Below are 26,124 nucleotides of genomic sequence, written 5' to 3'. Positions count from 1 at the left end.
GAGAAAATAAAACTCTAGGCTAGAACTGAAGAGAAGATACCGAGTCGCCTTGCAACTCATTTTGACACATTGGAGTTGACTCAGCGGATGACAGACAAACATGCCTGGGGGCTTCGGGTGACTGTGCCAAAATTAGTAGACTTCTCATTGAGAGTTTGCACAGAACCATCTCTAAGGGAAATCAGACATCAGGGCAGGAAAACAAAAATGTGCATTAAATGTTGCTAAAAGAACACATTTATTCATCTTAGTCCGGTCTGTTTACATCAAAAGTAGAGTAGCCTGACTACTTTATAGGCTACAGGGAAACCTTGAGAACCCTTCATTAGATCTCTGCCTATTGTACAAGTGATCACGTGCTATTTGCACCTGAGATTGACAACGTCCCTTATATGCATATTCTCAGAAGAGCGGGATGTTTCTCATCCCCTATTTCTTATTTTAGCCATGGCAGCAATTGGATCATAGAAACTGGAGTGCAACAGAAAAAGAGATGTTGCAGAGCTCAACTTTCACTGTATCCCTTTATACTTTCTTCCAAGCTCCTATGCTCACTGTCAGGGCATTGTACCCAAGCTACTACACAAGACGTACTCTTCCTTTATGGAGAAAAATCAAAAAGGCATTTGTCTCTGTGCTGCACTGAGTACTGACAACAGACATGCCTTGCAGCTCATCAAGTGATCCGGCTAAAAGCAGCATAACTCCCGTCCTTCCGTTGTGCGCACTGCTGACCTGCATTTAACTGTCTGGATACAGAGCTCCATGCCGGGGGTTCCAGTAAATGCTGTTTAGCAGCAGAAGGAAAGGATGACTGTGAGTGCTGGACATGAGCTAAGCCCTGATTCAGGCTTGGCCAGTGCCCTCTTGGGTGACAAAGAAAGCCAGTTTGCCTCTCGGTGCTTTCCTTTGCATCTGGTTCACTTACAGCACTTCACAGCAGGGTCTGCATCTTCCAGATGAGGAGTTACTGTTCTCTGCAAATGAGTGGAAAATGGGCTCAAAACAGCAAACCCATGGGAACGCAAACCCTGGGCTGCAGTGTGCTGCCTCTCCTGCCCATACGGAGCCCGACAAATCCTGGTCATCTTGGACTTCCAACAAAATAAAGGAAAATCTGAGAATGGCGTGTCATTAAACAACTACCCACAGAAAGAATGGGGAAGGAAAGAAGAGCTCCACCTCCAATCTGCTCCACAGTTCTCAGTCATTTGATGAACCTTTAAGAAGACCCTGGAACACAGAATATTTGGTAATACAAATGGTAACTCTAGGCATAGATCCAGCAACGCAACACTTCATCACATGTGATTAAATACGAATGAACTCCTACCGCTGGGATAGCTGACAAGGTCTATCCTCTTTTGAAAAGCATTAAAATGCATGTTCCAGAAATTGCTTGTCAAAAAAATATCCTTTGAAGGGAAAAAAAAATCATTAATATTTGCACTTTCTTCTTTCCTCCATGTTTTACCTCTCATTCTGTAAGGAGGAATCTATTTCTTTAACAGTGCTGCTAATTAGGAGGCATTTAGATAACACACTGCAATTTGTTCTAAGGTGCTTTGTGGTTTTTAAAAAGATGATTTAGAAGTCTTGTAATAAAGGAGATACGTCACACGTGATTGTAAAGCCTCCATCCTCCACTTTGCAGGCTGGTACCCAGAGGATCCCCACTTACCTGCATTCTCATTTTGTCTCTAGAAGGGACTCTGGCCATCAAAAATCTGGTGGAAATACTGCAGTCTTTCCTTTAGCAACTTCACAAATACTTGTGAGCCTCTGTGCTTCCCGAGGTCCCCACAGCTAGTTGAGCTAGGAAGCATAGGGCAGGCGGTGCACGAAGGTAATACTTTTGCACCCCTGCCACCTGTATAAACACAGCCCGCTGACCAGGCTGGTTGGAAGGAAAAGCTGTTGAGGAGCAGTATTCCAAAGGCTGGCAGCACAAAGGTCAACATTTCTCTAAAACTCTTAGAAATGCCTCATTTTCCAAATGCCAAATGATAGGGCCAAACAACACAACTACTTCAGGGCTGCTGTGCTACATAATGCTAAATACCATCAAACCACCAGCGTGATATAAGATGCTGACAACTATCACTACACAATACTCTCAGATTGAAAGAAAATTCGAATACCAGAAGAGAAAATTGCTCTTTCCCGCACATCATTTCATTGGTTTAAACCAGAATAAACTGGGCTGCTTCTGCTCCCAGCTGCTCAGCGAGGAGCAGTCAGGCTGGGCAGCAGCACTCTGCACCTGCACGAATGAATGTTTTTTCCCCCCAAAATAGAGGTGAAAAGGTGAAGGGCCAAGCAAGTCAGGAGGGCTACACCAACTAAGGGCCCCCTGAAAAGTAATCCAGAATTACAGCAAGAGCTCAGATACTACCAAGCATCTTTTTCAGAGGTACCTCATTACATTTGGCTTTCTTCCTGGGCTGAGGTCCAGAAATTCTGGTATTGCCTTATTTTTTCCAAGAAATATATTGCTTGAATAATGTGCACCTTGTGCACTGCATTTAACAGACGGTCATTGATCTCCTTGAACTCTTTTTTTCCATTCTGATCATTCTTCTCCAAGTTATATGAAAGTATTTTTCCAATTTTTAGCAGAAGCTGGAAAACCAACTGATGAATTCCACACCAAAACAGCACGAGAAGCAGAAGGTCCCTTTTCTTGGTGGTTCCTCATTCACTGCAGCCACTCCCACCTCACTTTATCACATGTACCAAGGAGCACAGGGAACCCCAGAGATGATCACAGCCCCCCTCTGTGAAACAAGGATGGCAAAGCCCAGCCCTGCCATAATGCTCTGCCACTACTCCATAGGGGCATCGCAGCTCTTTCCTCTGAGACAGAACTCTGCTCATCTCAACTTCCAGGTTCTCCCCCTGCTGTCCCCTCTGACTGCCTCCCTGTCCCAGTGGAACTCCTCGCTGCTTTTAGTGCTTACCATCCAGGTCAGCACCTCTGACTCTGGTCTCATCTGAGGGCAGCTGGCTACGGAGTTCCGACTCAAACAGGGTGATCTAAGTACAAGTAACACCTCCACCTCTCTGACTCAGAATCCTTGTGACAATTCAGTGCGCAGTTCCTTCTTTATGTGTTGCAGGCCACCTGGAAGATGCTGTTGTTCTGCTTTTTAGATGAGGCAGCGAAGCTCCCTCCCATTGCCCAGAACTACCTGGAGACCTCCCAGCACTGCTGCGCCTTGCCAGGAAGCTCAAAGCCTCTGCCAGGAATCGGCACTGTAACTCCAGCTGTAGCTTCTGCTTCTCAAGGAGTGCTGATGAGCACCATGGCTTCTACAGCGGGGGTCACCAGCCTTGCTGCAGCCCTGCAGCCTGCTGCCACCCCCACGGCCAGGAGAGATGAAGAGCCTGTGGACTGGGCTGGTACAGGTGGGGATTTGCTGCCCTGCACCAATTTTTCAGCCATTTGGGTCCATCCACTCAGATCGTGGGGTGCCAGCAAGCACCCCGGGCTCAAGCAGCGGTCTGTGCGTGACTTCGCTCCCTCTCCCTCTCATCTCTGTACTGCTTTATGGCTTTTAAATGTGATATTCATGCCAGGCTATAAATGTTGAATGCTCCCCGTGCTACTTCGCCAGAGAGCAGCCGCGAGGACTACGGCAGATAAAAACGGAGCTTGTCACGGAGGAGAACGAAAAGCAGTGTGAGCCATAACCGTGCTGAGAAAACACTGCTGGAAGATGCATAATCCAACGTGACACTTGAGGGCTCTTGCCACAGAACAGTCGACCGTAAAAGAAAATAATAGGATTCTTAAGGTCTACTTTCACATCCGTGTACTTACACATCCTGTCGGAACGGTGCAAGAACTTGAATAATAATACATTTTACAAAATTATATTTTCACGCTGCTGGTATTTCCTTTTGGAGCATTAACTGTGAGAATAGAGCTGCAGAAGGTAATGATAGGAACCCTGTGAGAGGAGCGCTGTACCTTAGCAGAGGACAACCTGAGGTTGCCGCATCTCCTTAAGCCCGAGCAGCGCAGCAGCCTCCTGCCCTGGGCCGGGTGTCAGCGCCCACGTCTAACACTGAGGCTTTGGGACACGGATGGAAGGCAAAGCCCACACCCCGACACAGCACTGCTATGGGCAGTGCTCGGTTATCCTCAAACACGTCCTTCTGGGACTCTGGGGAGGGGGACTGAAGCTATGAAGAATGTCTCACAGAGCCCTCAACGCGGGAAGGTCTTTTCCCACTGGACTTTTTCCTTACGCTTGACGAAAGCACCAAAACCAAAACAAGGCGCGTTAGGCTGACAGGCAGACGGCTACAAAACAGGGAAGTTGCCTTCTGAGAGGTGAAAGAACAACCCACCTTTGCCCGCCGTGCATCCCAAGGGAAGGAAATATCCCGCCGAGGCCCCACCCCGCGGGGCCGGGACGCGGCCACCGCCGCTCCGCTCCCGCCCACGAAGCACGCGAGCGCCCACCCGGCACCTCAGGGACGGGACGGGGCGGGAGAGAAGGGAGCGAGGGGTCGGGGGCCGCTCACCCGCGCAGCGCAGGCCCTGCGAGACGACGAAGCGGCAGCAGAGGTCGCACCACGCTCCCGTCGCCGTCGGCACGAAGCGGTGCGGGGCGCTTGGCGGCGCCGGACGGCCGCGGGAGGTGCCGGGGTCGGAGCCGAGGTCGGGGCCGGATCCCCCCGAGGCCGCCGCCATGCGCGCTCCTCCGGAGAGCCGTTGAGCGGAGCGGCCCGGCAGCGCGGCCCTGCCCGCCGTCCCCGGGTTCGGCTGCGTGCGGGAGGCGCGGCGCCGCGCCCGGAGCTCCTCAGCCCGTTACAACTGACACCGCGCGTGGCGCGCAGGGGGTGGCTGCGGAGCATAATGAACATCCCATAATACGCTGCTTTTAGCGACCGCGTTTTTCGAGCTCAGGTTCCCTTAGGAGGGTTCGAGAGCGCCGAGCCGTGAGCGGCCCGGCCCGGCCCCGCAGCCCTCTCGCTCCGCACCGCAGTGCCACAGCGCTCCTCGGAGCCGCGCGGCAGCTGCCGCTGTGCCCGGCAGGGGGAGGTGAAGGCGCCCAGAGGGGCCCACACGGACACCTTCGAACGAAGAGCACCGGGGGTACGTTGATGTCTGCAGTCAGTGGGAGAAATAAGCACGGAGTCAGACACACCACCACCTTCTATATTCAGAATCCTCTTCAGGATTTCGAAAGAAAGAAAACGAACAAAAAACCGCCCACCCTCTTCCATTCAGCCTTTCTAACCCTTATTGTAGCACTATATCCAGTGTTATTCTATGATTACCACTATTACAGTGCTTTAATTCAATTAGCTCTGGGAAGTGGACTTCTTCACAGCCTAAGGAAGGCCTTTGCTGCTCTCCCAGAGAGCTCGTTGCCATCAAAACGTGTATCAGCAGGGTGGTTATAAAGTATGAGGGATGAGTGGCTCTACCCTCTAGCAGCCATGCTAGTCATTGTGTTGTCTGGGACACCACTTCAGGACAGCCTAATGCCAGCTCGATGCTCTGCTTTCCTATGTCAGATTTGAAGCTTATTTCATACGAGCGTACAGGGAAATAAACGTTAGAAGGTAAGGCTGGAATGGACAAAAAGTGAAATTGTGGAAGGACAAAAGAAAGGACAGACCCCACGGTAAGCAGTCGATGATGTATTTAAGTCATTCACTCATGCATTTTCACAATTCGTATGACAGCAGATTTGTTTGAGTAACAGATAATTAATATACTACGCTAAACCCCCCAAAACAGCAAACCAGCTTCAGGAGGAAGAACCATATATTACTTTCTATTACTTCTTTTGGCAAATCAGTAGCGTGTCTGATAGCATCAGGACACTTAGTATGAGCCAAGAGTTCCATGGTATCATATGCCACACCTCGACAGGAAAAATACATTGACTTCATAAGAAGGTAATCAGTAGAACACAGACTGATTACTTCCTTAGCTAGTGCGTAGTTAAAATTACTTTCTGCAAAGTAATTTTAACAAGATTAAGATCGCCGATGTATTTAGCAACACTAAAACCAGCAATGTTTAAAATGAACATAATAGAACGTAAATCAATTTCAACCATGGAAAAGAATGCCTCACGTACTTCAATATACAGACGATATTGTTATCACAACGAGCTTTCCTATTCAGATTGCTTCGGTATAAAGGACGTTGAAAATCACATATTCCAACTAACGCTCAGTTTCTTTCAAAATTAAGAGCCTTTGAAACAGCAAGGGGTCATCAACGCAATGTTGAAAAATATACAGGTCAGCAGTGGGTGTGGGTCATTTTTCCAAGATCTGGACTGGTTACGTGACTGTTCTAACGTTCAGTTGCCACTGAGGTATAATGCTGTCTGTTCTACTCACCGCCCCAAAACTGCTGCAATAGTAGTTTTTAACCTTTAAAAATTATGCCTGCAGAGAGGATTCTGAAAAAAACGATCTTATTTTAAGAACCCGCTTCTCTTGTAGTAAGCAACAAGATTTCAGGAACATTCTGAAAGTGCTGTACTCTACAAAAGGAGTTTCTACATTCAGTCTGACACCTGCAGTGTCAAACTTCCATATACAGAACAGACAACATGGCATCGAATATGGGCAAGGACTTTAAAAAAAATACTGTGAATTTATTTCCCCATAGAAGAGAACTTGAAGAAAGCACACGAAGACAAGACAAATGTGTTTCCACCGTGTCCTGTCTGTGCTTTTAGTCTCCATTCACACTTATTCACAGAGAGTTTACTTAAAACAGCTCTTCTGTTTTGGGATGACTAGAGTCTTTCAGCTAGACTCTAAAGTAATAGAATCACAGAATCCCCAAGGTTGGAAAAGACCTCTGAGATCATCCAGTCCAACTTATCAGCAGTACTTCCCACTAACCACATCCCTCAGTGGGGACCAGTCAGTCCATCTAAAGGTTCCTTTAGATCCTTTAGTCCATCTAAACATTCCTTGAACACCTCCAGGGAGGGTGACTCCACCACCTCCCTGGGCAGCCTGTCCCAATGCCTGACCACTCTCTCAGAGAAGTATTTCTTAACATCCAACCTGAACCTCACCTGACACAACTTGAGGCCATTTCCTCTTGTGCTATCACTGTTGCATGGGAGAAGAGGTTGACCCCCCACTACATCACAACCTACCTTCAGGCAACTGTAGAGAGCAATAAGGACTCCCCTGAGGCTCCTCTTCTCCAGACTGAACAACCCCAGTTCCCTCAGCCTCTCCCCATAAGACTTGTGCTCCAAGCTCTTCACAGCTTCTTTGCCCTTCTCTGGACACACTCCAGGGCCTCCATATCTTTCTTGTGAGTGGTTAGAGGAAATCTAAGACACCCTTTAAAGATTAATCATAACTTCTGGACTTCTATAGGTTACTCTTGCAATAACGAGTAAACTGCATTCTGAAAAAGGGGCAATATTAAAACCAAACAAATGTCAACTTCATCAACAACACTTTTGCCTTTAAGACTACATCAGAAATCCTCCCAGAACTACATTCCCTGCCAGGATTAATCCTACCCTAAATGCTGACAAAAAAAGATATATATATTTCTTCTATATTTACATATTATACATATTTACAAAATTTTTTTTTAATACTACAGTTGCAGAGGAAAAAAACTGGATACAGATTTATTATCTGCTTTTAAATGTCCTATCAGTATTTTTTTTCCCCTTTGAAAAATGTACAAATCTTCTTCAGGTCCTTTGAAAGTTAGATACAGTCCACATTCCTCAGGCCACCATCTGCAGTCAAAGCACCAAATCTGAAAGAAAAAAAGCAGTGTATTCTTAGGTGATTTAATAGATCAAATACAGAATCAATCAATCCTTACTTCACTATAATTTACTCGTGGGCTTTTCCTCTCCCTTGTCACATGCTGACACACACATTTGTATCTAACTTTTGTACCTGACAACAAGACAGAAGAAAGGATACTATGCTCCAAGTACAGGACTCGGGTAGGGAACAAAAAAATTCATCTTTAAGCTAAGCTCAGCCCTACCAACAATTTACCTGAAACTTCTAAGAGATCATTATTTGCACATATTTTATGATCAGTTGGAAAAAAAACACAAGCATTCTGTACGTGATGATGAAAACTCATTATATTTAAGCAATCTCAAAACTGCTACCAATGTGACTCAATGATTTAGAATTCCACAGTTGTTAAAAACGGTATCTAAAAGTGAAAAGTTAAAAGAACATACTGAACTGCTGCAAAAATACTATGTTTAAATTTGGAATTAACCTCTCTGTGCAAGAAGTATTTCTATTAGCTAAACCTTTGTGACATTAAAAACGTGTCATGATTGCTACGTCAGAATGATTTTACAGTTATGTTTCAAGGTTGTGAAGAAAAGCTTTTTGTTGCACTTCAGACCAGCAGGTCAAAATACGTTTACTGTTAGATCACAGAATTGTCCCTTAGTTTGCATTTTTGATCTACAAAATGTACCAAATAAAGCTTGCTTCTACTAACAGCCCCAAAATGAAAAACCAATTGCTTGCCTTTCCAAAATATGATTGTTCTCAGCCAGCTCTTTAACAACCCCTTCCATTTCCTCCTTTAGTTTCTTCATACTGTAGTCAGAATAAACAAAAGAAAGGTTACAATTTTTATAGAGACAGCTGTCTAGTACAATCACTCCATCACAAAGCCTTCAGCAACTTGTCATTGCGTACAAAATAAGAGACATATCAGGTTGCTTATTTACTAAAAGTAATGGATGATTATTAATGTTGTCCTTCACTCCCTTCCGAATCCATACTTGTTGCTTCAGCCATACAAAGTTATTTTTCTGCAATAATTGTATCACTCTTATCCTTAGCAGAGCAAACACACAGCCAACTGTAAGCATTCTTTTCAATCCATCTAATAGGTATGGAATTAATAGGTACATAGGTACATCAATTCAATTAATAAATTCTCACCCAAGAGTCATTTCTACTAATGTGTTTGAACTTGGATAAACTGTATTCATGGTATGTTTCATCCCAGTGGAAGCTGCAAACATTTTCTGAGGCAGAGCATCTTGTAACTGCAATAGATAAAAAGGAAGTGGAAGTTAAATACAAGTTGTGATATGTTTCTTGATGTTCACCATTTTCCAGTCCTCTGTTGCTGAGATGCTTCACAAAGTCCCTGCAGTAGTAAGGTATGAGATCATCGTGGCAAGATCTTTATAGACATGACCTTCAGTTTTCTGATTTGTTCCATCTTCTCAAGTGCCTCAAGCTTTTGTAATAAACCCATAAGGAAGAATTATCTATTTGTTGTGTTCTTAGATATCCTAAGGGAAGAGGATTCTAATGAATAACTGGCTTCTGCAGTGCTACTAAAATACAAGCAAATAACAAGTAAAACATTGCTCTTCACTATTTCTTAATTGCTTCAAGTCAGGTGTTCTTACATCGTACTAAGTATAATGTTCACATCTCATTATGGTTGCACAGAAAAGAGTAAGGGCTCTTCTCATTCTCTCAGTTTTGAGGTAATTCTGATAAGTTTGCATCCAACAGAGTCACTGTCCAAATCTTAATGGAACTTTTTCTTTCATGCCACCAGCAGTATTACATTAGCATGCATCCTTGAGTGTGTATTCCCTTATCCTGAAGGAGAGTAGTGTATTATGCTCCATAAGAGTTTTCACACAATCCTCTAAGCACTCACATACTATTATGATAGCAATTGCACAGAAAACCTCTCAGTGAACCCACATCTGTTAGCATAGATTTTTATGGGAGTGCCAGCAATACAAAAAAACACAACCAAAACACACACATACAAAAAAAAAAAAAAAACAACAAAAAAACCCCACCAAATCAGCATTTGTAAATGAGGCTTTCCTTTATGTCATTTCTACATCGTCAATGAAGCTACTGAAGATCATACTTTACATCCATGCAATCCTGTATTTTAACACAACTGCATTAAGTACAACTCACTATAAATAGGATGAATACTGAACAATATAATCTTATTTTTACAAAGCCTTTACATAATTTAGAAGAATTTTACCTCATTTATATAATCCTGGTATTTGGATACTTCTTCTTCAATATCAAAACATTGGTTGGTGAGAGCTAGCAACTGCTTCCTTGTGTGAAGCATTTTCCTAAATGAGAAAAAGTTGTAGTTTTCTTTAAAATATATATATGTATTTGTATATGTATATATATATTAAACTGATGCACATTGCCAAATACTAGAGAAATCAAAAACTTGCCTTGTCCAGTCCTCAGCCTTGTCCAGAAATGCATCGTACTTGCTGACACATTCATCTTTGAACAGAGCTATGGCTTTGGTAGCGTGCAAATACAGCTTCTGCCTGCAACACAGAAACAATTAAGAGTGCCGTACTGCTTTCAGAACCTCCTTCAAAACAACAAACAAGAAGTATGCAGACCTAAAATCCCTTCAGATCAACTTTATTCATGCCACTGTACTGTATGGGAACTCAAAAAACTGCATGAAGTGACAGGTTATCTCAAAAACATTCCTTGGCAGAAAGAAATTGCAAGTATTTGCATATGAATAATTGATCAAATGTGTTTTTGCAGTCAGCATTTATCTGGGCAGGTATATTCAAGGAAAGGGACTCTGAATGGAAAGGACAGAATCCATTATGACTTAGTTGCCTTCTATAGATACTTGGAACATCCAACATACGTACATAATCCTTTGTGCTGAGTAATATCCTTGGAATAAGAAAGCTGGAGTTCTGTGTTAGCTTAAGGTAATGGCAAGAAAAACATCACGTAGATATAAAGACAGGAAAACAAAACAAACCCGAATTCTGGTTAGCACTGCAGACAGTAGTTCCATAGAACTGCCATACTATAATACACATTGCACCAGGAAGTCAAACTAAGGGGTACTGGAATACTGAGGGGTACAGTCTAACAGCTGCTTCTATTGCTTCATTAACTGTTGCATGATAACTACTGGGATATTTTCATCTCTATAGCAAACAGGACAAAAAGAAGTTCCCCGTAAGGCTCAGATGAAGAACATCTGCATTTATAAGGAATGTATATGAAGGAACTCCACTGCCAGAAAGCATCACATTAGAGTATGCTGGCACTCAATGTATTTAAGATATGTTAAAAATATATATTTTTAAAAGGCAGAAATTCTAAAGAGGATATAATTTGCAGCAATAATCAACGGGAGAGGTTATCACCAAGAGCACCTGAAAGCAATTGTTTCCCAAAGTTAACTTCAAAACTTACTTGTCAAACTTGTGAATTTGTTCTTCATTATAGGCAAGCCCTGGGAGCAAAGCAGACAACAGACATTACTAGTTTAATTCTGTTAGCTCTATTTACATAAAACTTCACTTAGTTTACCCATTTTCAGTACGTTTTTCTTCTGCGTTGATAAATAAAAGCAGTAATTTACTTTTTTTTTCCTCCGCCTTTGTTGCAATTCAAACCTCTAAGGTTAATAGCAGTGTTTCATTCCTATGGGCATTAAGAAGATAACTAAGAAAGGCCTACACACACATTCATTGTTGCTGACTAACTCCTCCCTGCTACCACAAATATCCAAGCAGAACAAGGACTGACCTGACATTTATATTACAGCTTACATTAAAAATGAATCAAATAAGTTACTTACTTCGTTCTTGTTTGTCTTTTTTGAACTGATAATAAATATCTGTGATTGCAGATAGCAGCGTCTGCAGCCTTTCAGAACTAGAATGACAAAAATAATAAAATATTTTATCTACAAACTCAAGTAGCTATTAATGAGCTTTATGAACTACAACTCAACATAGAATTAACCTACATTTAAATAGTCAATATAGTTACTCACTTTCTGTCTCTCGGATGTGTGCCTTCTTGATTCGCCCAGGTGTCAGCCAGTAAACCACCAGGAGAAAGTTTGGTTTTGATATCTTGAAGACTTGTTTCTATTGTGCCCTGGGAGCTGGAGAGCTATGTAAGAGCAAGAAAGTTCAAGCAATCTTACTGCTGGGCCAAGTGAAAAATTAATCTAGGCCGAAAATGGACTGAGCACATCAATACCCATTTGTTTAACTGACCTTCATTAAAGAACTACAAAGCTTTCTTCACTGGAGCTGGTGTTTCCATTAGTTAATATCTATTTTCGTTCAGAGGCTTTAATAGTAAGACTTCACCTTTCCTAAATTCCCTATTTTCTTCTCCACTAGTTATTTTAGTCTAAGAGTTCACATAATGACTACACGTATCGTTCAGACATTTCCTTCCCCACAGTTCAGAAAGCCACCAAACAAAAATGCACTAATCACCTTCTGCTTTCTAGAATAGTGAACTTCATAGAATGGCATCCTGGGGAAAAGTATAAAGTTATTTTCAATTTTTCCTCACTTGTCTGGAAACTTAATACAGATTTCAAAACAGGTCACTGTGAAGCACGCTTCTGTGTGTATCACTTCAGAAAGCCAACTAGCAGTTTAAAATTATTTAAGGAAACAGAAGAATACATTTAGTGGTTATAATTGTTCACTTAAGTGAAGTGTAGTAAATGGAACCGTGTTGTCAGGGATGACGCTATTTTCATTACAGTGAACTAATGACAGGATTTAGTGTTTGCAGAAAGGTATCCGTATCTCAGCAGAGGCATCTTAACAATCTTCAGCAGTCTAGAAATTACTTGGAAAATACAGAAAAACCTGTGTTACTGGTTTGTAATTCCAGAGCACCATTCTGAGAATAACGTGGGCTTTGTACAATACTTACACGCAACAATTTCGTGTTTATCTCTGAAATTTCATCCACTTCTGATGATTCCAAGTTGATCTGCATCAAATTCTCATATCTGATCAAAGCAAACAGCATGTTTATAACAAAAATAATCCAGCGAGTAATCAATTCACTCAATATTCTTTGAAACTAAATATTAATAGCTACCACTTCTTCTATGTGAAATACAGTATTTATCAAGCAACCATGAAAGACAGACAACCTAAAGCAGCCATTAGAAATGCAAACATTTTTCTTATGAAAAAAATAATTTTGTCCTACCTTTGAATTGTTAAAAATGAATTTGAAACTTTTATTCAGAAATCCTTTCTTATACTCCCATTACCCATATTCAACAGGCAGCGGAAAACGATTTTTCTCATCAAATCACTTCTAGAAAGTTACCAAACTAAAGATTCTTACGGTAGTCAACGGTGCAACAAATCAGTGCACCAAGATGTCTTTCTGCAGAAACATATCTGGAAAAGCTGGGTTACCAAATATTAAAGGCTGGGCCAAGCAGTTCATACTTTCCATATGACCATAGTTCAAGTGTTTAATAAATCACGCAGGAGGTTACTTTTCCTGCTGAGTCTCAGGCACATTTTATTTTTAAGAACATCATTAGAACCAGTTCAGCTACTTTCAAACAATGCATACTTTGCTCAAGGCGAATACTCTGTTTACCTTTCAAATAAAAGCTCTGCATTGCCATGCTTTGTGGCAGAGCCTTGAGAAAGGAGAACAAGAGGATTTGTCTTTTGCTAACTCTGTGAAAGTCCTCCGAAGTTAAATAAACAGAAAGCCTGCTGAAAAACCATGTGCAAACACACAGCAAATTTCTATTCACAAGAGAACTACTCCAGTCTGCTAAAGAATGTAATTTTTGTTCAAGCTGCTGCTCTGAGATTTGACTGAATACACCAGAGTCATACATCAGAAACCACAGTGATTTCTTCTGAGCAGCAAGTGGCATTCATGGCTGAACACTGGAAAACATCTGAGCCAAACAGAATGAACAGGAACCAATGCTGTTAGCTACCATAAACTGGTTTGAAGGGCATTTGCAGTACAGCCCTGGTGATTTATAACCAGGTTAGTAAGGTATGCCACGGTCTTGCCAGAAATCAACTTTGCTGTAGTTTTTTAAAGCAACTTCCTTAAAGTTCAGAGATGTTAGATGCTAGATATAGATCAACCCTGACAAATCCTTTGGTATCCACAATTATTACATACAAGCCATTCAATCTGCAAGTGCAGAACAGCTCCAACATATGACTGTACATGTGTGCATTAATTATCTTGTGGGCATTTCCATTTTCAGACCAGCTGGGAAGCAAGCTTACTGAATCCTGTGGCTAAGACAGCACTCAGGGAACACTGCCAGTAGATGGGAAAACTACTAACCACTGGGCAAACTTACCAAGAGCTTAAAGTTCATATCAAACTGCCTAAGAACACCACATGCTACCAATGGAGCCAATGCTATTTGTAGAAAGACTGAAAAAAAACACTTTTAAAAGGTATCACAAAGAAAAGTGATAGCATTGGACACTGAGTGAGATTCAAAGATGCAACAAAAATCTGGACTGAAAAAAATGGAACTTGGCGAATTCAATGCTGCAATTCCATCTCCTGCAGATAGTACTTGAAAGAGGTAGGGGAGAAGAGTCTTTGACCACTGGAAAACATTTGCTTCTAGAGGTTGGAAGACAAGAAAAGCAACTGCCACAATTCTTCTGCAGTCTTTGAAACTTGGAAGTCCTGTCCCTTTTATTCTAGAAGATATCAATATCGTAGCTGCCCCTTTTTAGAAGCTTTTCCAGTTTTAAGGTTAAAGTGCTCTAAAGAAACCCTTCTACTGTACAGACCTAAACAGGTCCATGCAAACCATGGTGAGACTTCAATACACATCTCTGTCATGTGAATTAACCAAAACAAATATGACTTAATAGAAAGGCAATGAAAAAAAGATGTAAGTAGTATCTCCTGTGCAATTTATTTTGGCATCCCTGCGTGCATGCTCTGATCTCACAACATCATACTGCAGCTTTTATATAGATTTTTATATCAGCTACATATTATATTTCAACATGAAAATTCCTTCTGGGCAGAAAATGCTAAGGTCTTAAAGCTGTGAATGTGGCAGTACTCAAAGTCAGCCTTCACATACAAAACCAAACTCAGTGACAAAAGCACTAAAGCGCTACTGGATTATTTGTTCAGGCTCTACTATGGCTCCTAAGGTCAACAATGAGCTATGACTAAGAAGAAAGTAAAAAAGGATGTGTGCAACTACTATTCAGTAGAAGGTACTTGTACCCACTAAGTTAAGGAGCAAAATTAACACTAATTTGAGTAGAACGGATTACTACATCTGCTGAAGTGAAAGCAATGCATCAGTACAGCCATGCTAATTCAAATTTAATTTTAAATGCAAAAACCCTATAAATGTACATAACTTAAAATATCATTGTCATTAAAGACGAAAATCAATGCATTTGGTGTACTGCTTCTACTCACATTTTCTCTGCTTTTTCAATGTTTCTGCTGCAGAAATCCAGTCTGATGACAACCTCAGTCTTTTTATGAACCATTTCATTGTAATCATCCTTGATTATTTCACTAAAAAAGCAAAGCATTAGTCCACAACAAATGCCATTCAACTGCCACCTTACCAGCAATCAAGTTATATAATAGTATACCTACAGTAATTAACTGCTACTAAGAACTGCTTTCCTTTAGAGAAGCATTAGTATAATCCTCACAGAAAACTATCTTGTACATGCATCGTATCAGAGGCTGAAAATTAACTACTCATGGGAGAAAGTGAAATTGCAAATACTTAAATATTATTGTTAAATATATGTATGTTTCCTTTATGATCTAAGAAGTGGAAGGATGCAAGGAGAAAAAGAAACCCCCCAGGGCAGCAGATCCCAACGTTATGTATTGATGACCAAGGTACACCTCAATTAAATAAAAACAAATCATTTTCATAGCAATTGAATCAACTGCTTACATTAGCCATCGTATTCCTCTTCGCATCAGCTCCTGGTAAAGTAGCAAAGAATTGGCAACTCTACAGGCATAACATACGATACGTGTTACTTCCTGGTGGAAAACACAGATAACATTAGTGCTAACCTGACATTCTCTTAACAATTGTTTCAGGTCAATTAATCACAACAAAGCAACATAGATTAATAAAATAAAGAGCAACATGAAGCTGGTAGTAGATGATAAATAATTTTGCCCAAACTTTAGTCAGGAAATAATGGAATACTCAGTGTGGAGGCAGAGCTACACATAATAGTGAGTTGTTCCAGTCATGCTAGAATATCTGTTAGGGATGAAAATTAGCCTCTTATAACCAAAGATCACACCACTTACTCTTGGAATTTACTTTAACTTCTGTAAAGGGACAAGTATATTTCCTCAGGAGTTTAGGAAACAAACTAAAAGAAACTAGTAAAAATGATTTATTTTACAGTTCTAAGGCTAGGGACCCTTTCACCTTACAAGTTTGCTGTATCACTGAGAATTATGAACAAAGTTTCATAAAAGATAGTTCAAAATATTCTAAATAATATGAAATGATGGCCTTCTGTTTATTAAATTGAAAGACGTTTGGTTTTCAAAGAGACAGCTGCTTTTAGGATTACCATACTGGAAAAAAAAAAACTCCTCAGCAGCCACATTTTATAGGCACAGCATAAAAGCGTTTGTGCCAAAATCAAAGCATTGTAATGCATACATTCAGCAGTTTAAGAAGATTCGAAATTGGCAAGCTCCTTTCCTCACGTCAGTAAACTATGCTGTAGGAAAGAACTTGAACTTTAAAAGGCTGTTTCTGTTTTGTTTTTCAAATACAAAATTATTTTGTATACAAACTCTGACTTTATTAAAATATACTTCTGGAGCCCCTTGTTAGCAAATACACTTCTGTCAGTAAGAATTCTCACTATCATATAAAAATAGTTTTATTAGCATTATTCATCTGAGAATAAAGTAGTTTTCATTTCAGTATCATTATCTGAGACAGCTGTATACATTAAAAATTGCCATTACTCACTTTAGCCATACTGGCATCCCCATCCAAGTCATAACGTTGATGCACTTTAGGAAGCAAAACTGAAACATAAACCAAACATCTGTATTTCCTATCATTCATAATAGACTTCAAAAGCCTTAATAAAATAACAGATATGCAGATATGTTTAAGAAGTATTTATTACTAAAACTCAAAAGCACAACTGAGTCAGAAGCAAGGAACTTCAAAAGCATCCCATTTTGTTCCCCTACGCCAAGCACCTCTATACAAAAAAGCATGACTCTATTATCCAGCTCAGTATGTTTTCTTCCACAGTTGAAAACAGCAGAAGCTTAAAGATGTATGTAAGAACAGGACAGAAATCCAACTTCCCCTCAGATTCTCCCAGCTTCAAACTATCTATGTCTCAAGGACTTCCTGAGATGTGATGAAATTTGTGTTTAATGAAACCCTCAATAATTTTTTTCTTCCATTAATATAACAGAAGTCTTCTGAAACCATTAAAGCTTTCACATTCAAACTCTACAGCAAAAGATCTGCGGTCTAAGTACGCTTTGTGCAATTGAAGCATCTCACATACAAGCACAAAACAGTCATTGTGACAAATGAATTTGGTATTTTATGGTTCTCCTATTGGAAGAGAAAGTAAGCAATGCTTACAAAGATTCTATATGCTGCTCAGATACCTATGCAAATAGCACAGACATCTTCTTCCTCTGCTCCCCCATCGCCTCTCTCTTGGCTGAAAATGTATCCTACCAATTTTTAAGTTACTCCTGTTGCTTTTCTCAGAATATGTTTTCATGCTTCTGTACCACCACTGAAAGAGGAGGAAGGAGGGCCTACAACTGCCCAGGAACTCAAAGGATAAAAGTAAAGGCACACAGTATGTTGATGCTGAGGGATTATGACTTTTTTAAGCCTCACTGAGCACTCCCAGCTTTCCTCTTGCTGTTTTGACCACTGCAAAGCACTGAGCAAATGACTGCATTGAATTATCCATTAAAACTCTAAGATCTTCCTGAATAGAAAGGTAGAAAATAGTAAAGCAGAGTCCTTCCATTAAGCTCAAGCTGTTTCCCCTCCCCACCCTGTCCACTATTTTCATATGTATTTACATGGAGATTCATCTATCTGTTACTGCCAAGCCTTTAAATATTGCTTGGTTCTCACACACACCTAAGAAACAGCTTTTATCTTATACACCTTAACGTGGAACTTTGAGCAAAATGCCCTTCACTACCTTTTTCAGATTACTTTTAAACAGGCTGCACAGCACAGATTTCATACACATCTCCACTAATGATCTCTCTCCACTGTGAAAGCCAACCACTTATTTCTGCTCTTCAGTCCCGTGTTCGGCCCTGTGGGAGATCCTTCCCTCTTACCTCATGATTGCTTATATTCATGGAGAGTCTGAAGGGCTGGACTTTACTGAATAGCTTTTTGAAACCCAGGGTAGCCTCTAGCAGCTGAACCTCCTTTGTTCTCATGCTCATGGACTCTTTCAGAGAGTTCTGACACAAATAAAGGCCGTGCTGACCCTTCTGCAGACAGCGCTCCTACCCACACTCTTCAGCACCTCCATGTGAGCACCAGCTGGCCCCAGCAGTCAGTATGTGGGACATACTGACAAAAGCAGCACTGATCTCTCAGCTGAAGGCATGCCCTCCAGCTCATCTCTCATAAAGAAGGGCTCTGGCACAGGGCTCACTGTAAGCCTCAGTAACAGATGCAAACATAAAAACTTAGTTTTGTTTTCTTCCTCTTCAGCATTATCTTCTAAGCAAATCTAAGTTGTTAAGACCTCCACTGTTAACAGAAAGACTAACCACATTCATGAGGAATAAAACAGAGCAGAGCTTGAGTTTCCACTCGGTGAGAAGTGTAACAATAGAACCAGATGTGAATTACGTTCTGTAAACTTCCTTTCAGCTTGTTACAAGTGTCATCTTCAAAAAGTTCAGAACTCCATATGCACCACTACAGCTTACCACACACACACACACACACACACACTCAGGTTCACAGCACGAAGTACACTGCAAGCAGCTACCTACTATAAAAACAAGCTGGATGCTCAGCTTTATTTTTAATTAGACTGCTTACTTAGAAATTCAGATATTCAAAGATAAATCTCTGAAACACTCTTAGCCATACCAGACATAAAATGATAATTAAATAGAACTATTTACTTATAAGAAGGAGGAAATAGCTATTATATACCTTCTTCGTAGACTAATCCAACAATGTTCACAGCCTCTCTGCTTACTACAAAGATAGGATTCTCCTCAGTAGTTCTGGGGAAGTGTTGTGCCAGTCTGCCAGGCTCTAGTATCAAACGCCGACCTTCGTATATAAGTTCTTGATTCTGAGATGGTATCTTTGTCTGTTTGTAGACCAACTCATGAAATATAGCAGCTCTACAATACAAGACATATATACAGTAACAGTTGGAGTCACTATAATACAACAGTTCAACAACTCTGATTTTGTACTACTTAAGTAAAAAAATACTTTTTACTTCTATTGAATTGAGTACTGGTTTGATACATAAAGCATCTGAACCAGAAGACAAAACAGCAGCGCTGTCCAAAGCTCCAACTTGCTTTGTTACAAAAATAGATGCTGTTTCCTGCAAACCTGGGTTGAGTTGCTATCCACTATGAACACAAAAACACTGTAAAAAGTCATAGATGAAGTCTGTGTTATGTCACTGATTAAGACCAAATCTAAAATCTGCTGATTTGACCTTCAATCGTTTTATTTTTGTTAGAAATATTTTATGATCAACATATTTCTGTGCACTGTGAATACACAGAAGAATTACAAGGTTACACTTCTCAGACACGCTGACCACATACGTAACATTGATGGTCTCAGGTCATGATACGGTTTGCCTGAGTAAGAGCAAATAAACGAACATAAATGGAAATAAACGCAGTGAATAACACTTACGTATTATAGCTGTGAATATAGACTTTGTGCAAGGTCATCTGCTGGAGTGAAAAGATGTGGATTATTATCCGGTGCAATATGTCACTCGTCTCTGCAAAGAACTGATCGAAGCCCCAGCATTTCTCCTGGTCTGCTTCCAGAATATTTGCAAGGACAGGTGTGAGCAGTACCTGCAGACCCCTACAGGACACCAGGAGGAGATAAAAACAACTTGGATTTACTTGCATCTTTTCACGTTTTGACTTGCCTCATGAACATAAGTCAGTCTAATATTCCCTGAAGAATATCCCACTGTTTTTTTTTTATTTCCTCTGCTTAAAAATGAAATGTTTAATGGCACTGCCCATTGTTTAATTATAACACACCATTTGAGATTTGACTATCACATATTTTTCCTTGGTATATAACTAATTTCATAGTCACTGGAAAAAAATGGCAAGCAACTTAAGAAGTCTACATCTTAGAGCTAAGTTAACATTCTACCACTGCTGGGAATGATCTTTTACTGAGCTCTCACCAACACTTAGAGCAGCCTATCACTTAGGAAGAAGTAACTGTCAGTTAAGTTTGCTGACGGAGCTGCTGTGTGCATTGCTTTCAGTCAGAACCAGCTTGGTTAGCAAAGATTTATTATTTGAATTGTGAATTGCCAGTGCTACCAAAAACACACCTTGACTGAGATGGGGCCAAACAAGCATTTGATGCATGCAGCTCATCACGTGCAGAGGAAAGTGGGAAAATATTGCCTTACAGTCATTACTATTCTATGGAAAGGCAAATTTAAGTTTCTTGCATTTCTACTTTGAAAATCTGACTTGTAAGGAATATTAGGGATACTACTTCTGTGTTATCATGGAGAGCTTCTTCAAAGTTCTAAAAATATATAGATGTCAAGTCTGAATTCAGTGGATAAAACTGGTAACGTTTTGAAGCCAGCTTCAGTGATGCCTCCACGATGCAGTGGATGCTGAGCTCCAGATTCACTGCAGTCTAAACATGTAACAATAAATGCTGTTTAAATGCTACTTGAAAATACTCCTCTAAACAGACATTTAGTGAAAAAAAAATTGCTTCCTTTATTATTTAAAACATATCAAATTATAGTGAAATAAGCAGAGAAAACAACTAAACGATATCATGAAAAAAGCATATAAATGGTAAGTTTTGTATGCTGTAAATTAATACATTTATCTTTATGAACTAATGAGTTGATAAAAAACAGATTTCCACTCTACATTCCTTGTGGATCAACATATTTGGCTTTCAGAAAGTTTGTTTCTCTAGTCTGTTCACAGAATAATTTCATTTGCCCTTCACTATGAAAAACAGCTTTGAAGAAGTGTCCAGCGAGGTACTTAGAAGCACCTGCAAGTTTACATTGCTGAAGACTCAGAAGGGTTCAGAACAGATACTAGGAATAGGTTCTTCATCAGCGGGTGGTTGGGCACTGGAACAGGCTCCCCCAAGGCAGCAGTCACAGCCCCAAGCTGCCAGAGCGCAAGGAGAATTTGGACAACACTCTCAGACATAGGTTTTTATTTTGGGTGGTCTTATGAGGAGCTGGGAGTTGGACTCAACGTCTACGTGGGTCAGGGTTCTTGTGAAACCAAGGATATTCTATGACTCTATGATTCTATAAGAAATATAGGTAAATGAGTTATGGAGATGTGAAAATCTGACCTCAACATGATCTTAAAACATTATGTTTGGTAAAGCAATCTGCTAATCACCTATAAAGCACTGAGGCGTGGTTATAGCGCAATGAACATATGTCTTCCCTTTATGTATATCAGTAAGAATTATTCTTTGTCTAAATCAGTCTTGCATTGCTCTTTCTATGGAGTATTTTGAAATAAGAAACAAAAACATCAATAAATGATAAAAAATAGAAGATGTAAAAAATGTACATTTTGGAACTGTTTTTCCATATCATTTTCTACTGTCTAACTTTTGGGATGTGTTACATCACATTCTTTCAGAAAGGGAGGAACGGAGAACATCAATTCAAGGTTTATTAAATCTTCATACTCTCATTCCACTGAGGGAGGATAAAAATAGTAGTAGTCTTTATTCTACTCATACCACTTCAGATTCTTAGGTGCTCATTTGTAAATTATCAATAGTAGAAACATAATGGAAAGATGGGAAGAAAAAACACTTGATGACCCAATCAGTACACTATGCAGAACTACAGAAGAGTTCAAAGAAAACAACTGCAAGAGTCAAACCCTCTGTTCTAAAGGACCAGTGCCGAGAAATAACTGCAAAAGCACTCTTTAGTAGCCCTGAACCACTCTGTGAGAAGTTCAAACTTACTTGGAAAGACTGCAAGAAATAGGCATCTCCCAGCTCCACTCAATTGGTCCGTTTGCTGCCTTCTGTATTCCAGAAATAGCACCAGAAGGCTTCCCAGTGATTATTTTATACCTGCAACACATTATGAATACAACATAAACAAATTGTTACCTCTTATACACAGGTCTAGCAAACTGACCCTCAAAATAGAACCAGTAACACAAATTCTGAAGCAAGAGTAAATGTTAGGCCAACTTGTTTTGAGATGGTGCAATAATCAGGGAGCTTCACTTACAAGCTGACACCAAGTGGTGTTAAAATATTAAACAGTGAAAAGGAAACACCTTGAACTACGTTGGAAAAGCAGTTTTTTTCTACCTCGGATGTGAGGAAAAAATAGGAGAAATCTCAGGTACTACTGTAAGAAACCATAGTTTGTTCACAGGTAGTAATTAATCAAAATCAGATTGCCAAGCCTCTAATGTTGGGATTTACTCGACTAACTTGTAGTGTGTTCCATGGCAAGAGATGACATTCAGCTACCAAAAGGTCACCTGCGGATCAAAAAGGAATAGGAGGCGGGCTTTGAGAAATTACTTCAACATGGAAATATTCAGCAATTTGGATGCAATTTAGCACTGTCTAACTTTGTACCTAGCAGGCTGGTATTTCTCAAGTTTCTCATCAAATGAACCAGGAGCAATGGATTTTTACAAAGCAAAATTTCAGCTGCGCTCTCTTCTCTCAGAGGATGAGCTACACACAAAATGTACTCCTGTACGCTTGAGAGAAAAGCAAGAAATGAGCACAGAACAGATGAGAATGCCTGTGGGAGAAGCAAAGCATAGGTAGTTCCTTAAACTAAGGAAACTGGAATCAGCCTCAACGAGCATTACCAGTACAGAGAAGCTTTACAAGTATCAGAATCTCCAGCTAACACCTTGATTTGTTTTTCAAATATAACATACAGAAGAACACCAGAATAAAATGACAGTGAATCCATTCCAACCAGCATGTCGCTGTCACAAGTTCTGTTTTGCATTTGGGAGCTACCTGCTATCTTTAGCTATAGTACCTGCTTGCACAGAGTAAGCAAAACAGTCATCAGCTGAAAAAAAAAAAAAACCCGCCAGCCTCATGTGTAGTGAATGCATTCCAAGACAGTCTGGAGAGACAATCATATAAAAAGACAACAAACATTTGCAGCACTGAAAATGCTGAAAAAAAACTCAGAATACTGCAACTTAATTTGAATATTCAAGTTCCACACACTACAGTGCAACAGACCAACCTACTGCAGTGGTGAAGGAAAGATGTGTGGAAGAACGTCAGTATTCTGGAGGAGCTCTGATGCTTAATTCAAGTCTGAAGGTCCCACACATTAAAATCCTTGTTAAAGGAGAATTTTGAAGAACAATATGCCTTTAATATTTTCACTATTTTACTGTTTACAATAAATATATAGGATTTCTTAAAAAAAAATAACAAATTAACAAATTAATGTATTGATTTTTTATTTATGAACAGATAAAATCAACCTTCTAAATTACCTACATCACTTCCTTGTTTCTACGAGGTCCTTCAAAGGGTCGGAAAGGCAAGCTCCCTGTTGCAGCATGGTAAAAGGTCACCCCTATACTCCACAGATCAACTGTGGCTCCGTACTTTTTCTGATGCTCCTTCCTCAAGACTGCTCGCTCATACATATCAGGATGCTAACAAGGAAAAAAAAATAGACAAAAAGAACATAGTAGCACATTATGAACAGTGTCAAGAACAAAGCCACAATAATTTCACTGCAAATTCTTTAATCAAAAAACAAAGTTAGCTGGTATCACAGAATTTGCTTCAGTTATTCCAACAGATTACCACAAAGTGCTCTTAGGTATACGATAACTACTTCTAGTTTTGACAACAGTATGTTAAAATTCAGTCAAAACTAGACTACTAGAACATAACAACACCAAAGGAGAGAATTACGGGAACACAGAATGGCCTGGGTTGAAAAGGACCACAATGATCATCGAGTTTCAACCCCCCTGCTAAGTGCAGGGTCACCAACCACCAGACCAGGCTGCCCAGAGCCACATCCAGCCTGGAATCATAAGGGTTGGAAGAGACCTCTGTAGACCACCCAGTCCACCCCCCTGCTTAAGCAGGATCCCCACAGTAGGTTGCAAAGGAAAGCGCACTGCTGAGTTTTGCATATCTCCAGAGGAAACTCCACAACCTCTCAGGGTGACTTGTTCCAGTGCTCTGTCACCCTCAAAGCAAAGAAGAAAACCACTACTCATCCAGATGATACTGAAGTAACAAGAGCTAAATTGGAAAAGTTCATAGCAAAGGAGACTATCAGTTACAATACTACACATGGGAGAAAATTTTCAGGCAACAGAAAGACAACTGCATCTAAGATGCCTGTACTGATGCTTCTCTGCCCATCTCTCTCTCTTCAACAATGATGTCAGGCAATAAATTTTAACTACACTCACCATCATCCACTTAGCTCAAAGGCAAACAGAAAAATATCTACAGGAATAAAGACAAAGATATTCATAACTAAAATACTGTTGTTACTCCTTACACCTAAGGAAACCACAGAAATTAGATCTGGATATTATTTAAGGTTCTGCTGCCACGTCAGAACTGGTGTGACTCAGTAAAGAAGGTGGAAAGTTCTAAACACAAGTATAATACAAGGATTTCATTATTAATTTCCAACAGTCTGAACTATACCCATAAAACTACCATCACAAAGGGTCCCAAGCTTTAAAAGTTTTTCAGCAGAAAGTAAAATCACACAGGCTTACTAAATACTCCTCTGTGCCATAGAGAGAAACAAACTGTTCATCATCTTCAAGCTCCCTTGCAGCACCGAAGTCTGTCAGTTTGTAAACAGACTGACCATCTTCACCTATAACACGCATGATGTTGCCTGGTTTGATGTCACGGTGCACTATTCCATTTTCCCGGAGATGATTCATCCCAGCCACTTTAATTAAAAAAAGAAAGGAAAAGCAGAATTTGACATGTATCTTGACACTTACTGCATAAATGCTGACGTGTAACTGAAGCTATAAACTAAACTGAAGAACACATGCGTGTTCACTTTCTCATGGGGAAATGAGAACAAGAAGAGAAATGCAATTAACAAAAAGATCTGCATCTGTAAGCATTTCTGCTTTTTTCTTTAAACAGCTAACATTATTTCTTGCCTTCAATAGTATCCTTTCCATTAAGTACTGGCAGATGTTTTACTAACGACAGGCAGACACAGGTAAAGCTCGTTTTATTCCTAATTTCCTCTTCTGAGATTAATTACCACTAGAAATCAGTCAAATGCAAAGTGACAAATAATCTTGAAACTGGCCAACAAAATGGCAAAGTTTAAAGTTTTGCTTCTTAATTCAGCTATCTACACCAACATGACATGCACTCCGTGACCCCACATGGCCATCTTAACTTGCTGAATTACTTAACTAATCCAAACTTCTCATCTCTTGCTATTTGAAGATTAACAAAATAAGTACAAGTTTGCTTTTCAGCCTTATTGAATTAAACAAAGGTTACATACCTACATCTCTCAACACAATTAAGAACTCCGATTCTGGCAAACCAAAGGCATTGGATGGTTCCTCTAGAACTGTATATAGACTTCCACACGGACAAAACTCCATAACGAGCACTTTGTGCCTAGTTGTTGTCTGGAAAACAATTACAAAGGACAAGTTAGTGAATACTATGAAAACAGTGTCAGAAAACATATGCAAAACAGGAGCTTACTTTCAAAAATGAAGAAAATCAGTAGCAAAATCACAAATATCATTCTAGAGAGCTTGAAAAGAAATGCAGATCATTTTTAATATTATTTCACACGTTCTAACATGGAGATGAAGAAAGCCTCACGTTCTAGGCCCTTACAGGGAAGACAGCAGTATTAACAGGTGGGCAAACAAAAACCAAAAGAACAGAAGAGCAGACAGTAGCAATTCTCTGCCTTTCTTATTTAGCAGTCTCAGTATCTGGGTCACGTCGATCAATCAGTCTCAAGTTTTAGCACTGTAATTCATGCTCAT

At 40.2% G+C, this 26,124-nt stretch overlaps 2 protein-coding genes across 10 annotated transcripts in view; both read right to left on the bottom strand.

Annotated features, from left to right (window-relative positions):
- RASSF3 (Ras association domain family member 3) overlaps positions 1-5,036 on the bottom strand; it is a 101,099-nt gene extending 96,063 nt beyond the window's left edge. The window contains exon 1 of one of the 3 annotated variants that reach the window (XM_015281587.4): positions 4,534-5,036. In XM_015281587.4, coding sequence (XP_015137073.1) covers positions 4,534-4,875 — 342 coding nt within the window. In that variant the 5' untranslated portion in view covers positions 4,876-5,036. Of the gene's footprint in view, positions 1-4,356 lie in introns of all 3 variants that reach the window. The other 2 variants (XM_015281591.3, XM_046938125.1) reach the window with 2 other exon arrangements.
- A 606-nt stretch (positions 5,037-5,642) lies between these two features.
- Positions 5,643-26,124, bottom strand: part of TBK1 (TANK binding kinase 1) — a 26,806-nt gene continuing 6,324 nt past the window's right edge. For 6 of the 7 annotated variants that reach the window (XM_046938096.1, XM_015281567.4, XM_046938110.1 and 3 more), the window contains 18 exons: positions 25,623-25,752; positions 24,859-25,040; positions 23,603-23,763; positions 22,070-22,180; positions 19,754-19,933; positions 19,022-19,218; positions 16,817-16,875; positions 15,764-15,855; positions 15,265-15,366; positions 12,739-12,817; positions 11,831-11,952; positions 11,633-11,709; positions 11,245-11,284; positions 10,239-10,340; positions 10,031-10,127; positions 8,944-9,050; positions 8,521-8,592; positions 5,644-7,774 (listed from right to left, as the gene is read on the bottom strand). In XM_046938096.1, the coding sequence (XP_046794052.1) occupies positions 7,723-7,774; positions 8,521-8,592; positions 8,944-9,050; positions 10,031-10,127; positions 10,239-10,340; positions 11,245-11,284; positions 11,633-11,709; positions 11,831-11,952; positions 12,739-12,817; positions 15,265-15,366; positions 15,764-15,855; positions 16,817-16,875; positions 19,022-19,218; positions 19,754-19,933; positions 22,070-22,180; positions 23,603-23,763; positions 24,859-25,040; positions 25,623-25,752 (1,962 nt within the window). In that variant the 3' untranslated portion in view covers positions 5,644-7,722. Of the gene's footprint in view, positions 7,775-8,520; positions 8,593-8,943; positions 9,051-10,030; positions 10,128-10,238; positions 10,341-11,244; positions 11,285-11,632; positions 11,710-11,830; positions 11,953-12,738; positions 12,818-15,264; positions 15,367-15,763; positions 15,856-16,812; positions 16,876-19,021; positions 19,219-19,753; positions 19,934-22,069; positions 22,181-23,602; positions 23,764-24,858; positions 25,041-25,622; positions 25,753-26,124 lie in introns of all 7 variants that reach the window. The other variant, NM_001199558.2, reaches the window with a different exon arrangement.

Source organism: Gallus gallus, chromosome 1 (genome assembly GCF_016699485.2).
Source record: "Gallus gallus isolate bGalGal1 chromosome 1, bGalGal1.mat.broiler.GRCg7b, whole genome shotgun sequence".
Taxonomy (NCBI): Eukaryota; Metazoa; Chordata; class Aves; order Galliformes; family Phasianidae; genus Gallus; species Gallus gallus.
The sequence above is the reverse complement of the archived record's forward strand: the minus strand, read 5'-3'. Positions and strand labels throughout refer to the sequence as shown.